Raw genomic sequence first — 13966 nt, 5'->3', positions numbered from 1 at the left:
CAGCCTCGGGGAGACCAGGGCTCTAGGGTCCTGAAGAAGTCCTTTAAAATGCTGTGGGAACTCACTGGCAAAATGGGTGTGTCTGTCAGTTTCCAGCATCCCCGGCAAGGGTAAGTGAGACAAGCAGTGGAGGCAGCGGGCTCCAGATAAGGGACAGACCAGCCCCTGGGGCTTGGCTCAAGCTGAGCCCTTTGCCTAGAATGTTCTCCCACCCCTCTTCTGCCTGCTCAAACTGAGTGAGGGCTCTGGAGTGTGGCAGACCAGGGCTTGAATCCTGGCTCTGCCACTTAACTGACTCTGGGGCCTTGGGCATGGGAATGACCAGCTCCTGACCTCAGCTTTCCCCACTTGAGTGGGCATCAGAATAGCACAGCACTAGACGCCAGGGACGCTGATCACAGGATGTGGCCATACACCTCCTCCTTGAATTAGTTCTGACTCTTTCCCACCAGAGAGTGAGCTCTGTGGGGCAGGGATCATGTCCACTGTGTGCACGGCTGTAACTCAGCACCCAGCCTGGGGCACAGGAGGCCCTGTGGGTCTGTTTGTTGGCTGAGTCTGAACTCCCTGGCAGTCTGGCTTCCTGGGCGGGGCCCGGCTCATCTGGCACCATCTGCAATGGGATAAAGCCACCCAGCAGACTTCACACCAAGCCCCACATGGGGTGTGCTCCCTCCCCTGGACAGTGTCCCTAGTGGGATGGGAGCAGGTCAGGAGATTCAGTGGGACTAGCCCTTCTGGGAGACAGGAGGCTTCTGTCCAGGCCTCTGACGATCAGGGAAGGCAAGTGAGTGAGTGAGGTCACCTTCCTGGTCAAAGGCTTGGGCTTACATCCCAGTTCCTCATATCCTGGCTGTGAGTCCCTGGGCAAGTCACTCACTCCACCTCTCAGAGCCTCACCTATAAGGAGGAGAGAGCACTGCCCCTTCACAGGCAGGAGGAAGTGGGTAACAGATGGAAAAACATTTTGTTGACTGGGATCCACTGACCAAGTTTATTTCGCAAAATCTGTTGCCAAGATCGCTGTACCCGGCCGACCAGCGTTATGGAGAAATACAGAGGCTGGTCAGGGTCTGCTGGGAAAAATACCTGAGTTTCTGTGTTTGAAGGCTGATGACCAGGAGCTCTCACAGCTGAGTAATTACCAGTAACTTACCCCATGTGGCAGGGCAGGAATCCCCAGTGACTCCCAAGGGTCCCGATGTATCCAGGCACACAGAGGGGACCACATGGAGTGCATGGGCTGGGGGGATCTGGGAGCCTTGGTCTGTGGTGGGGGATGCAGAGGCTGAGGGCCGACTTACCCAAGATTGTCACGTAGAAGCTTTTTCTGGCTTTGTGGGGTGGCAGTGGCTCGGTTTTGACAGTTGACTTGGCGTCTCTGCTAGAACTGTACTTGCATGTTGCCAGGGCAGTTCTTCTGAAACACCCAGAGGCCTGCTCACCTTTGGCCTCATGAAGGAGCCCCGCCCCCCACCCCACTTCACAAGATGTCTCAGGCCCCCCATACCTCTAGAACATTCCAGTCCACACCCTTTCCCACCAGCACCCCATCTTCCCTCTCTCTCGCTCTGAGTGTCCACCTGTGGCAGCAACGTGGGCTGGGCAATGTCCATCCATGGCCTGCTGGTGGCCACGTAAGGCCGTGTGTACCTCTGGATGTCCACGTTTGGAGAATGAGAACTCTGTGTCTGGGAAGGGCTGCAGGGACCATACTCCAGGTCGTTCTGTTGTTATTGCTGGGGCCAGAAGAACCAGCTCGCTCTCTTCTTTAATGACCAGAGCTGTGGGCAGCTGCTTCCCAAACACACCCTGCAGTCTGAGGCTCAACCCTTAAGCCAGCACCCTCCAAGACAGAGGCCGACACCCCCTCAGGATGCTGCTAACATCTCGGGTGGCCCATCGTCTACATGTATCTTGGGTACACTGCTAGGCTTGCTTTGAGAGGCCCGCTGCAACCCTCCTTATGGTACCATCTCTGGCTATGGGCTAGTTTTTCCTGCAACCCCCCCCTCCTTTTTTTTTATTAGACAATCTAGCTCTGTCACCCAGGCTGCAGTGCAGTGGCGCAATCTCAGCTCACTGCAACCTTCTGCCGCCCGGGTTCAAGTGATTCTCCTGCCTCAGCCTCCAGAGTAGCTGAGACTACAGGTGCCTGCCACCATGCCCGGCTAATTTTTGTGTTTTTAGTAGAGACGAGGTTTCGCCATGTTGGCCAGGCTGGTCTCGAACTCCTGACTTCGTCATCCATCTGCCTCCAAAAGTGTTGGGATTACAGGCGTGAGCCACCGCGCCCAGCCTCCCGCATCCTTCTTAAAGTGTGGCTCCTGGAGAGAAACAAAGGGTTGACTCCAGGTAGGGTGTGAGCCACAGAGAACAGAATAGGACTATTACCTCCTTCACTGTAGACACTCTCCCACAATTAATGCAACCCCAAACCGTTAGGGCCTCAGCCGAGTCCTGCTGTGTTACCAGCCTGCTGACCCCGTGCCGAGCCACTCCCCTGGAGCCTGTCTGCATGAGGCTGGTTTCTGGCACCCGGTGACAGGTCCGTGGATTATTCCAGTGAACATCATCTTGTCCAGCTCCACCTGTCACTCTACACTGTGGAGACTGTTTGGCTCCAGTGTCTGACACATCTGCAGTGTTCAGACAAGCCACACGCACGCGCAGCCCTTCTGTATTTCCCGAGGCCTGAACAGTGGTGTTTCAGATTTTCAATCTGCCAACAATTTTTAAATCTGGAGATTTCACAGACATTGGAATTTGTGGCTTCTTTTGAAAAGTGGGGAGCCTGGCCACATGGTAGCTAGCCTGGGCAGGGCAGCCAGCTGCTGGGGCTGAGCAGCAGCCGCCGGTTCCTGTGATGCCCACCAGCCCAAGTTCAAATCCTGGTTTGACCTCTTCCGAACATGTGACCTTGGGTGTGTGACAAATCTGTCTGGTCTCAAAATCTATACTAGTTTCCTGTGGCTGATGGAACAAAGCACCATAAACTCGGGGGCTTAAGCAGCAGACATTCATTCTCTCACAATTCTAGAAGCTGTAAGTCTGAAATCAAGAGATTGACAGGGTTGGTTCCTCTCCAGGCTGTGAAGGAGAATCTGTTCCTAGCCTCTCTCCTGGCTATGGGTGATGGCTGGAAATCCCTGTGTTCCTTGGCCTGAAGGTTCCCCACTTGAGTCTCTGCCTCTGTCTTCACATGGCCGAGTCCTCTCTTTCTGTAAGGACACCAGTCACATCGGATTAGGGTCCCACCCTACTCCTATATGACCTCATCTGAACTAGTTACATCTGCAACAACCCTATTTCCAAATAAGGTCACATGCTGAGGTAGTGGGGGTTAGGATGCATCTTTTTTGGGACAGAATTCAACCCATACACCATCTTGAGGATGGGATTAATAGTATGATCTCAGAGCTATTGAGAGGATTTGGTGACATATTCCAAGAAAAAGTGGCTGGCACCTGAGTAAATGTTAATTATGACTATTATTATTTCTACTACACTTTTGAGACAAGACATAAGCCAGGAAATGGCAAACAGGTGTAGCTTCCCAGGCCCATACCCATGGACTGCTGAAAGCAGCACATGAAGACACAGTGCAGGAATCAATTAGTAATGTCTGCCATGGGTGAGGAGGAGGCAGTGATGACACGGGCACCAAATATTTCCCGTCCTTGAATAAGCAATTCTCCTTTTCACCCCCTCACCCTATGAGATTGTTTAGGATCTGTGAGCGTGTGGTGGTTCATGGCATGAAGAATCACCTCCTGCCACACTTGCTCTGGAAGACAGTTGTAGTGGGTTGAATGGTGTCCCCCTGAACAATCTGTCCAAGTGCTAACCCCCAGAACCTGAGCATGGGACCTTTTTTGTAAACAGGTCTTTGTAGATGTAATTAAGGTAAGGACCACAAGATGAGATCATCTTGGGTCAGGGTGGGCCCTAATTCAAGGACAAGTCCTTCTAAGAGAAGGAGAAAGAGGAAGCCCTAGAGGGAAGACTATACGGGGATGGAGGCAGAGATGGGAGTGATACAGCTACAGCCAAGCATGCAGGGGCCACCAGAGGCTAGAAGAGGCAGGGCAGGCTTCTCCCCAGAGCCTCCAGAGGGAGTGCTGCCTGTGGGCACCTTGATTTCAGGCTTCTGGCCAGAACTGTCCGAGGAGAATACATTTCCGTTGTTTTAAGCCACCCGGCTTGTTGTGATTTGTTGCAGCAGCCATGGGAAACCAATATAGGAGCCAATGGAATTGTTTTAGAACAGCAATGAGAGTTACCTTCTGACCCGATACTCCACCCTGCCTGGCCCCAAGGCCAAGGAATAAGGGGAGATAGCATTTACTGGGCAACTATAATTTGCCAGGTGCTTAACAGATGTGACCTTGTTTAATCCTCATGGCAGGCAGGAACTGTTATTCACTACTTTACAGCTGGGGAAAATGAATCTCCGAGAAGTGAAATGCTGCCTACTCTCAAGTCACTGAGGGTGGGTGTGGTGATCCGAGCTCAAGTACAGGTCCAAGGTCAAGGCCTGTGCCCTTGACCACTAGTCCACATTGCCCTTGTCACCGGCCTGGGTCACTGCTTGGTCTTCTGCGGCCTCTTTATCTGGGAACTGCTGTGTCTACAGCCCCTGCTGCTGGCAGGATCCTGGCCTGTCTCATCAGAGCTGACCAGACTAGTGAGGGGACCCTAGCTGAAGGCCACTCAGCCGCAGGCAGGTGGACCACGCTGGAACATGGTCTGAGGGATGCAGCAGTGGTTTGGCTAGAGGCCCCAGGAGCACAAGGCTGCATAGCTGCAAGGATGGTGGACTCAGAGGCAGTTCATGGGGACGCTGGAGCCAGAGAAGTGCAGAGAAGGGCTCATGTGGCCCAAGAGGAGGAGAGGACCACCTCAGCTCCCGCCCACTGCACTTCTCGCGTGGGTCCCAGAGCCGCTCTCATACCTCCTCACCACCTGCTCTGGCTCTGAGCTGGTCTGCCAGCTTCTGCTCTTTGCAACAGCACAAGTTCTGGCTACAACACACAAGTTCTGGCTACAATGTTCTTGTTGTAAAATAACTTGCCCCTCCCCAGCATAAGGCAGGCTAGTTTAGGACTCTGTGTGAGGGGCAGTCCTGGAAGGGCCAGAATGACTTCACAATAGCTTCTCTTTCACATGCCCGTGGTCTGAAGGCCAAGGACACTGGGTTTCCAGAACAATGAGTTTTTTAAATAACCACGTGCCATTCCGACAAGTGTCTTCCTTTACTCAGTGGCCACTGCCATGGCCCCATAAAAACCAGATTTAGAGGCATTTGGAGAAGGCAGCCTGACTGGTAACCCTGCACATAGGGGGCCCGGTGCAGTGAGTGGCTCATGCCTGTAATCCCAGAACTTTGGGAAACCAAGGCAGGTGGATTGCTTGAGCCCAGGAGTTCAAGACCAGCGTGGGCAATATGGCAAAACCCTGTTTCTACAAAAAATACAAAATAAACTAGCCGGTTTTGGTGATGCACACTTGTGGTCCCAGCTACCTGGGAGGCTGAGGTGGGAGGATTGCTTGAGCCTCAGAGGCAGAGGTTGTAGTGAACCAATATTGCACCTGGGCAATCTTGATCCAGCCTGGGCAATACAGCAAGACCCTGTCTCAAAAAACAAACAAACAAAAACCAAAAATCCCCCACCCAAACCCTGCACATACATCTAGGCAGACTCAGGGCCTGGGGCAGCCAAGGAGCAGAAGCCTTCGGCAGCAGAGTGAACGCTTTCAGCTTCCTCTGCAGGATTCTCTGGGGTCAAGGAGGGAGGGCACATCTTCAGAGAGGTTTCTCTGTCGTTGCTGGTGGGCTCCAGCAGGCTGGCTCTCTCGGTGGAAGGTCTATAAGCTGACACAGACCCCATCCCAGTATGCCCAAGCCTTTGAGTCTCCCTACAGCTCAGAAAACACTTGGACTGTCACAGTAAGAAAAGCATGACGGAACTGCAACTGCTGGTCCCCGGGTGGAGGAGCTGCTGCCCCCCAGTGCGTAATGGAAGCTCGGGAATAGCTGGGGCGTGGGCACACAGGGAGCCTGCACACCAGGGGCTGAGCGAAGCCCAGCAGAGGCTCCTCGGGATGTCCTGTTAACGTCAGCCAAAGCGTGTTGCAAGGAGTTTCAAAAACAAACTCCAGAAGGAATGTCAATTCGACCCCTGGAACAAAATAATGACAGTTATCACAGCCACGAGTCATTGATGGCTCATAGATGGCACAGACTGGGGCTTTTCAGCCCATTTCTCTGTGGTTCACAGCAAGACTGCATGGTGGGTGCTGCTATCCCCATTTCAGGGAAGAGAAAACTGCAGGTCTGAGGGGCCAGGAAACTTTCCACTGGCCTCCCAGCTCGTGGGCGGCAGAGCTAGGGTTTGCACCCAGCGGCAGGATGCTCTGAGGCTCTTGCTCTCTCTAATGCCCTCGTAAGATCTGCACTCAGCTGGGGCTCTGGAGCACATGCTCTCAACAAAAGTTAGGATGACTGCCGTGAAGCAAAGGATGCCATTCTGACCCCACGCTCCAGAAGGTGGTGAGAACTATGAATGCCGCCTAGGCTGCTGTGCAGTTTTGTTTTTGTGGTTTTTTTTTTTTTGGTTTTTTTTTGAGACGGAGTCTCATTCTCTCACCCAAGTTGGAGTGCAGTGGTGTGATCTTGGCTCATTGCAACCTCCGCCTCCTGGGTTCAAGCAATTCTCCAGCCTCAGCCTCCCGAGTAGCTGGGACTACAGGTGTGCGCCACCACACCCAGGTAATTTTTGTATTTTTAGTAGAGACAGGCTTTCGCCGTATTGGCCAGGATGGTCTGGAACTCCTGACCTCAGTGGATCTGCCCGCCTCAGCCTCCCAAAGTGTTCGGATTACAGGCATGAGCTACCGAGCCTGGCCATGCAACTTCTTCTGAATCACAGTCCAAGTGATTGTGTGTGCAGTGTAGGGGGCACAGTGAGGTGCCCTGAGGCCACAGGGGCCTGGAAACGCCTTGGCTGGATCCTTCTGGCTGAAAGGCACTTTGCTTCTGTTCTGTGCCACTCAGACGATTCCTCAGAGGCGGCAGTGTGGATGAGGGAATGTGACTTTCCTCCGATCTTGCCTAAGTGCAACAGATAACTGCTCTCCATCCAGCATCTCCTCACCCTGCTGGGATCAGCAGCAGCAGCAGGAGCCACTCTGGAAGCTTAATCCGAGCCTGATCTCCAGGGTCATGGGCAGCCCTGTTTTCTTAAAGTGAAAGGTGAGGAAATGTAGGAAGAGGACTAACGGATGCGTATTTGGTGCCAGGTGCTGCGCTGGGTGCGTTATATGTAACTGCATTTAATCCTCACGTGCTCTGGAGGGGACATCAAGATTCCCGTGTTCCAGATAAGGAACACACAGGGAGGCTGCCCTCCACATGGGGCAGGAAGTGGAGGGTTGGGGTTTGCTCACACGTCTCTGCGATTCCAGAGCCCACGCTCTGCTTCTTGGAAAACAGCACTGAAGGAACCACTTCCACAGTTCTCCGGCCACTCTGGCCAATTTGATAAGTTTCCAGGAGATAAGCCTGAGGCCTAAAGGGGTCCTGGATTTACTTGTCAGCCAAGCTTGGCGAGAACCCAGCTGTCCAGACCCTATGGCTTTCAGCAGTGCCTTGTCTGCTAACAGGCTCCGCTGCTGTCAGAAGAGTGGAGGCCAGCACTTCTCAAACTCTGTTCCAGCTAATTATTCTTAGGCACTTGCAAGTTCTGTCAGCATATTACATTTCCATTTAAATAATTTTAAAAACTCACTTATTTTTCCTGGTTATAAAGACATCCTTTCTCTTTGTAGTGATAACTTGTAAGTAAAAGCCAGAATGTTGGCCGGGCGCGGTGGCTCATGCCTGTAATCCCAGCACTTTGGGAGGCCGAGGCGGGCGGATCACAAGGTCAGATCAAGACCATCCTGGCTAACACGGTGAAACCCCGTCTCTCCTAAAAATACAAAAAATTAGCCAGGCAAGGTGGCGGGCACCTGTAGTCCCAGCTATGTGGGAGGCTGCAGCAGGAGAATGGTGTGAACCTGGGAGACGGAGACTGCAGTGAGCTGAGATCACGCCACTGCACTCCAACCTGTGCGACAGCGAGACTTCATCTCAAAAAAAAAAAAAAAAAAAAAAGCCAGAATGTCACAGAATAAAGCTTTAGTTTTAGGTGGGTGTGCCTCACACTGGAGGCTGGCGATGTGTGTTTTGGGGAGGCGGGGGGTTACACTGTTTTTTCTTTTAGTTACATGAACGCTCCTTGTGAGGACGCCTGCGTGCATGAATTCTTCTTGGGTGTTGAGACATCTGACTTCCAGAGAGGCCACAAGCCTCTCCAGGGTTCTTTCCTGACTGGATCCTAACAAGCCAAGTTTGTGCTCTGATCCTCAGGGGCTTCCCAGGTCAGGGGAGCAGCGAGAAGCCACTGGGACATCAGAGCTGCCGAGGGTCAGGGCAGAAGCACCAAGGCAGGGCAAACACCTGGCAGGTCTGACCCGGGCTCCCGGTGCCGAGGAAACCTGGCTGGGGAATGCAGTGAGAAGGGCTGCGTGTCCTGTGGGGAGACAGCAAGTGCAATCCTCACTAAGGGAACAACGCCTGGCACACCCAGAAGTAGCTGTAAAATTTCACTCCAGACACTTATCTGGGTTTGTTCAACATCTGTTGATCACTTTTGAAAGTTACTACTGGCTGGGCGTGGTGGCTCATGCCTGTAATCCTAGCACTTTGGGAGGCCAAGGTGGGCGGATCACTTGAGCCCATGAGTTCGCGACTGGTCTGGGTGACATGGCAAAACCCCATCTCAAAAAAACAAAAAAAGAATATTACTGTGTAAAACATGGACTGCAAAGATATACACCCAACCTATGGTGACAGCTGCCTCTGGGAAGTGGGTGAGAGGGATGGGCCCATAGAGGGTGCTCATCTGAAATGTGTTACTTCTTGAAACACAATTGGAAGCAAATAGGACAGATTGCCAACAACCCTGAACTCTGGCTGGGGAGGCGAGGACATGTGCTCTGCGCCCCTCCACATCTTCCCTCCATGTGGAAGCCTACATGCTCCCTAAGCCCAGATACCCAAGCAGGAACGGTCCAGGCATATGGTGGAATGAAATGCAGAACGCAGCCATCATATGCTGAAGTACAAATTTAATAAAGCCTTTGATCACATCTCAATCCATAAGTTAGCTACAAAAACAAAAAGTCCTACAACTTTTTAGAGCCATCAAGAGCCATCAAGGTGTCAGTGAACACCAGTTACAAAAGCAGATTCAGTGTTTCAGATAGTGCAATATTTCCAGCTGCTGAAAAGAATTTAAATGAAATTACAAACTACCCCTCCTTGTCAAAAATCCACATGAAGTTGATATTGGTGCTTATAAATCACTCTCTCCCAGTCCCTCACTGGCTCCAACCTTCAGGTGATAAAAATTAGGATGGGATCCATCTTCCCTGTGCTGACAGTCTGGGGTCCCCGCATGTATGCACAAACCCGCCCAGCGTGCGCACACACGTTCAGAAGAAATCTTCAAAGGAACCGAGCGTTTGGAGAAAGTGGCAAGTCCACAGAATCAGAGGTTACGAACACACCTTCAATAATATTAATACATTCCTGTCTTTAAATTCCTTGCCATGTTTCCATCAAAGTAGAGCACACACTGTTTTCCAGAAGCCTGGGGGCTTGACCTGGGTGGGACACCAGGATGCAGCTGAAACTCTGAAGGACTGTGGAGACGGGTGGCCCCTGCTTTGCTGCCACTGTGACAGCTCTTGTTGGAAAATGTTTTGCGTCTCTGAGGAGAGCAGAGGAGGGACTGGGCCTTCCTGGCTTCGAATCTGGCATCAACCTTGGTGGTGTAGGTGCAGGAGCATGAGGTGGGAGAGGGTGGGTGGCTGTCAACACAGACCACAAACAGGGCCTCTGCCTCAGTTCCCTGGTGCTAAAGTTCTTACAACAAAGGTAAAGAATGAGGGCAGAGGAACACAATGGGTTGGAAGAGAAATGAAGTTAAAAAAAAAACAAAACCCAGAGGGTGTGAGCCTCTGTCAGTGCAATGGGCTTCCGGGTTCCCTGTGCTGAGGAAGGATGGGCAGCAAGACCCAAGTTTCCTGGGATTTTGCAGACTCTGGAGTGAAGCCACCGCCCAGACGGGATGTGTACCTTAGGTTAGTGTTTGTTCCTCATTAGATAACCAGTGAGACAAATAAGCAGGGTCAAAGGCAGCCGTCCTCCGCAGGACAAGCAGGCTTTGGGTAACAGCCAGCACGTTCTGGAAACGGGGCTGCTGCTACGGGCCAATGTTTTTCTTCTCCCAAACCAGGATGCCAATGTGAATGCATAGGACGGGAACAGGTCCGGGAAGGCTCCCTGGCAGCTCAGCCCTCTGAGGACGCAGAAAGCGGGAGGGGCGCGGCGTGGAACGCGTGGCTTCAAGGCAGGAGCAGCGCCTTGGACTCACGGTGTCCATAGCGTCCCTAGCAGGCGCCCGCGCTTCCCTGGGCAGCAGATGGGCCTGGCTGTCTGGGAAGAGGCGCTGTGGACGGCATGGAGGCAGAAACTTTGTGGGGTGCATAGAGGCTTGGCGAGGCCTTACCTGAGTAAGAGATTTCAGAAACGGAAGGAGAGGATCTCACGCACAGTAGGCTTTGTACACTCAAGACCCATGCTGCAAAAACCACTCTAGACTCTTGGAACTCCTGGGACTTGTTCATACACAGCTCACTCAGAGGGCTAAGGAAAGACAGACTCCCAAAAGATCAAACTAGCTAAAAGAAGCCCCTCTGCCATTACCAGGAAGAATGGACCCGTGTTGGTGGAATCTGGAGGTTTATTTTCTGCAGCCCTGTGCCTTGGGCATCACCTGGAGATGCTGTGTAGTGCTGTCGTGGGCGTCTAAAGTTCTTGAGGCCACAAGGAGTCTCATGGCTATAGAGAGGGTCTAGGGGCCAAGGTCACCTGGCATGTTGGTCACATTCCCAGGGACCACACTGCCTCTGGGAGCTGAAGGTCCCTGGCAGCCCAGGAGCCCTGGAGGCAGGGCCGGGACAGGAGCTAGGAGAGTTCGAAGCCCGTGTTCATGCTGATGGCGTAGCGCAGCTTCTCGCGGAGGACGCTCTTCTTGCTGTAGTTGGGCAGCTTGAGCAGGTTGAAGCAGGTGGAGGAGGTGGGCAGGCGGCCGCCTGGCTCCCGCTTGCGGATGGTGAAGAAGCCCCGGAGGACGCTGCCCAGAGTGTCCCCGGTGTCCTGAAGGCACACATCATGGCCTTGGATTGGGAAGGGCCTGGTTTGGGAACCCAGGCAGATGCCAAGGCCAGGGAGCCCAGGGAGGGGATCTGGCCAGTCCCTGGATGCTGGGCAGAGTGCAGGGCGCTGCCCTGGCACCACTACCCGAGGTCAAGCCCCAGACACAAGACGACTGGCTTCCAGAGAAGGAACCCCTTCTCCCTGGGGCCTGCACAGAGAATTCCTGCACTAAGTAAGCTTTTGGAAATGGGGCCTTCCGGTTCACAGCGAATTACTGGTTAACCAATTGTCAAAAAGTAGAATGCTGTAAAAACTCTGTTAGGTGCCCAAACATTTCTGAAGGCACTCCTCCCTCCTCACCGGTGCTGTGGCCGGTGGCAGACCATGACTTGGGCCAACTTTCCCTTAAGCATGGAGGCCGAGGACTGTGTAGCTCCCTGTACAAGGTGGCATCACGGGCTCAAACTGCATCATGAGAGGCAGCTACACCCAGAGGCGGCCAGTGGGTTTTTATGGGGAGTAGGACTCTCATTTGAGCACCCACAGTGGGCCAGGCTTGAGACACACAGAGCTCCGTAACCCTGAAGGCTTTCCTTCTCCTTTGGCCAATGAGGAAATGAAGCAGCGAGCCTGGACGTGCACAGCCTGCTGGGGTAGGAGTAGCATTCGTGTCTGCACCTGTCTGCCTCCTGAGCCTCCTCTCTCACTTTCTCCCATGCTGCCTCAGATCTGGAGCCCTGGTGAGGCCAGACACCACTAAAAACAGCACGTACCCACCCCCACTCCAGGTACCCTTCCCTGAGGAAGGAAAGAGAAAGGGGCTGCCGAGAGAGGGCTGAGTCCGTGGGCAGTCTCTCTGGGGCTGGCTGGTTCTCCTGCCGTGGGAACTGTGGGGCCCTCCTCACTTGGCTCTGAGGGGTCCAGCTGCCTGTCTTGCTGAGATATGGACTAGATAAGGGCCTTGCACAGTGGGCACAGCAGACAACCACCAAGAGGGAAGTCAAGGAACACTGCCCAAGGCTGGCTCTTCCCCACCCACCCCGTGGGGGTACCTGATCGTCCGACACCTCCACGCAGCGGATGGAGAATGGAGGCTTGAGGTAGGCGAATCCCAGGAGCGGGGGTCTGGAGCAGCTGGTCACGAACTGCAACACAAAGCAGGGTCAGTGGGGACGGGGCAAGCTCCTGCTCTTCCAGGACAGGCCCTTGCAGCTGTGTAGCATGTATTTGCTCTGTCTGTTACCGTGTTGTAACTGCTGTCTAGCCAGCTGTATGGGGTGGCGGGGTGGATCTGGCCCCAAAACTGGCACACGCCGTACATCTCTCTCAAGGGTGCTGCTCTCGGGGACTAAGACACATGAAACCCATACCGAACAGGTGCGACTGGCCACTTGTGAGAGCACGTGTGACTGCAGAGTAGGAACACCACAAATGCCCAGCCAGGGCACTGGTGAGGCGTCCCCGGGAGGCAGGTCTCCTGTGGGATTGTTAAGAGGAACAGAGCAGCAGCTGACACCCTCCCATAGAGAGACCATGTGACGAGAACATGGGAGACGGTGAGGGCGAGGCGGAGGCTGGTGGCACCCAGTGCACGTGGCGCGAACAGAGGGAGCCCAGGAGACCCGCCCTCACTGGCCTTGCACTTGGCATCCTGCCGGCTCCTTATTCATGCAGAGGGGACTGCACGGGTGCAGTCACCTGAGCCCTGGGCCTGCTGATTTAGAGTGATCTATGTGCTGGGGCCCTGGGGGACCTGCTGCAAGAGACTAATAACCTCTCAGCACACTGACAAAAATGAGGCCCCAGAGCCAGTGAGGCTGCAGAGCAGGCCAAGGTGCCGGCAGCCCTAGTGGGGCCTGTGGGCAGCCAGCCACACTTCCCTGCTACCCCCTGGGAACTGCCGGCGTTCTCCAAGTGGCAGCCCCTGCGTTATTCCCGCAAATGTGCTAGCTCGTGCCTGGAGAGAGGCATCTGACCAGCCTGGAAATCTAAGTGATAAACTTGCACAGCAGTGTCCCAAGAAACCATTCACTTTAACTCAACAGTAGCCAAGAATGTTCTCCCTTCTCTAGGGGATACAGGGGCTTGTCACTTACATCATCAAGCTGTCCTCCAAAACTCAGGGGCAAGTTGAGGGTTTGGGTCTGTTATAAATGGTTCTGAGATTCCTGAGACCATCCAAAGACAGTTTATGTGTGTCGGGCATCAAAAAAAGTTTTAAAAAGAGTATTAACAAGATCTATTCCTATTCTAACATGTTTTATTTATAAAAACCATAGCAGCATCAATGCAGGAAGCATTTTTGTGTTTCCACACTGTGACGAGCATTCCCTGAATGCAACCTCATCCAATCACTCTACGGATGCTGTGTGTCGGGGCTGTGGTTAGTCCTGTTTTAAGAATAAGGGGACAGACACAGAAGTATCTGTGCATCCCAATTTAGGCCGGCTCAGGTCTGCCCGCTGCAAATTCAGGTGGGTGAAAGGAGGGAGGGAAGCTTTCCCACTCCTGTGAGCGGGGAGGGGCGGAGGACACAGGAAACCCCTGGATGCTCTGCTTGCTTTACATTTTAAGAGAAGCGTGGTCGTGGTCACATCCACTCCTGGGCAAGGGTTACATTTCTTCTGCTTGGCTCTGGGGCCTGTCTGCAGCTGCACAAAGGGCAGGCACATGGTAAGGAACTGTAGGTTTGGTGAC

At 53.4% G+C, this 13966-nt stretch overlaps 1 protein-coding gene across 2 annotated transcripts in view; it reads right to left on the bottom strand.

The window, feature by feature from the left end:
- Nucleotides 1-9157: 9157 nt before the first annotated feature.
- The window catches only part of UBE3B (ubiquitin protein ligase E3B), a 59595-nt gene continuing 54786 nt past the window's right edge, over nucleotides 9158-13966 (bottom strand). For both annotated transcript variants that reach the window (XM_004053863.5, XM_004053864.5), the window contains exons 27-28: nucleotides 12322-12414; nucleotides 9158-11269 (exon numbers count right to left, since the gene is read on the bottom strand). In XM_004053863.5, coding sequence (XP_004053911.1) covers nucleotides 11078-11269; nucleotides 12322-12414 — 285 coding nt within the window. In that variant the 3' untranslated portion in view covers nucleotides 9158-11077. The remainder of the gene's footprint in view (nucleotides 11270-12321; nucleotides 12415-13966) is intronic.

The sequence above is a fragment of the Gorilla gorilla genome, chromosome 10, assembly GCF_029281585.2.
Source record: "Gorilla gorilla gorilla isolate KB3781 chromosome 10, NHGRI_mGorGor1-v2.1_pri, whole genome shotgun sequence".
NCBI classification, from domain to species: Eukaryota; Metazoa; Chordata; class Mammalia; order Primates; family Hominidae; genus Gorilla; species Gorilla gorilla.
Note: the sequence above shows the minus strand (reverse complement) of the source record. Positions and strands in the feature narration are given on the sequence as shown.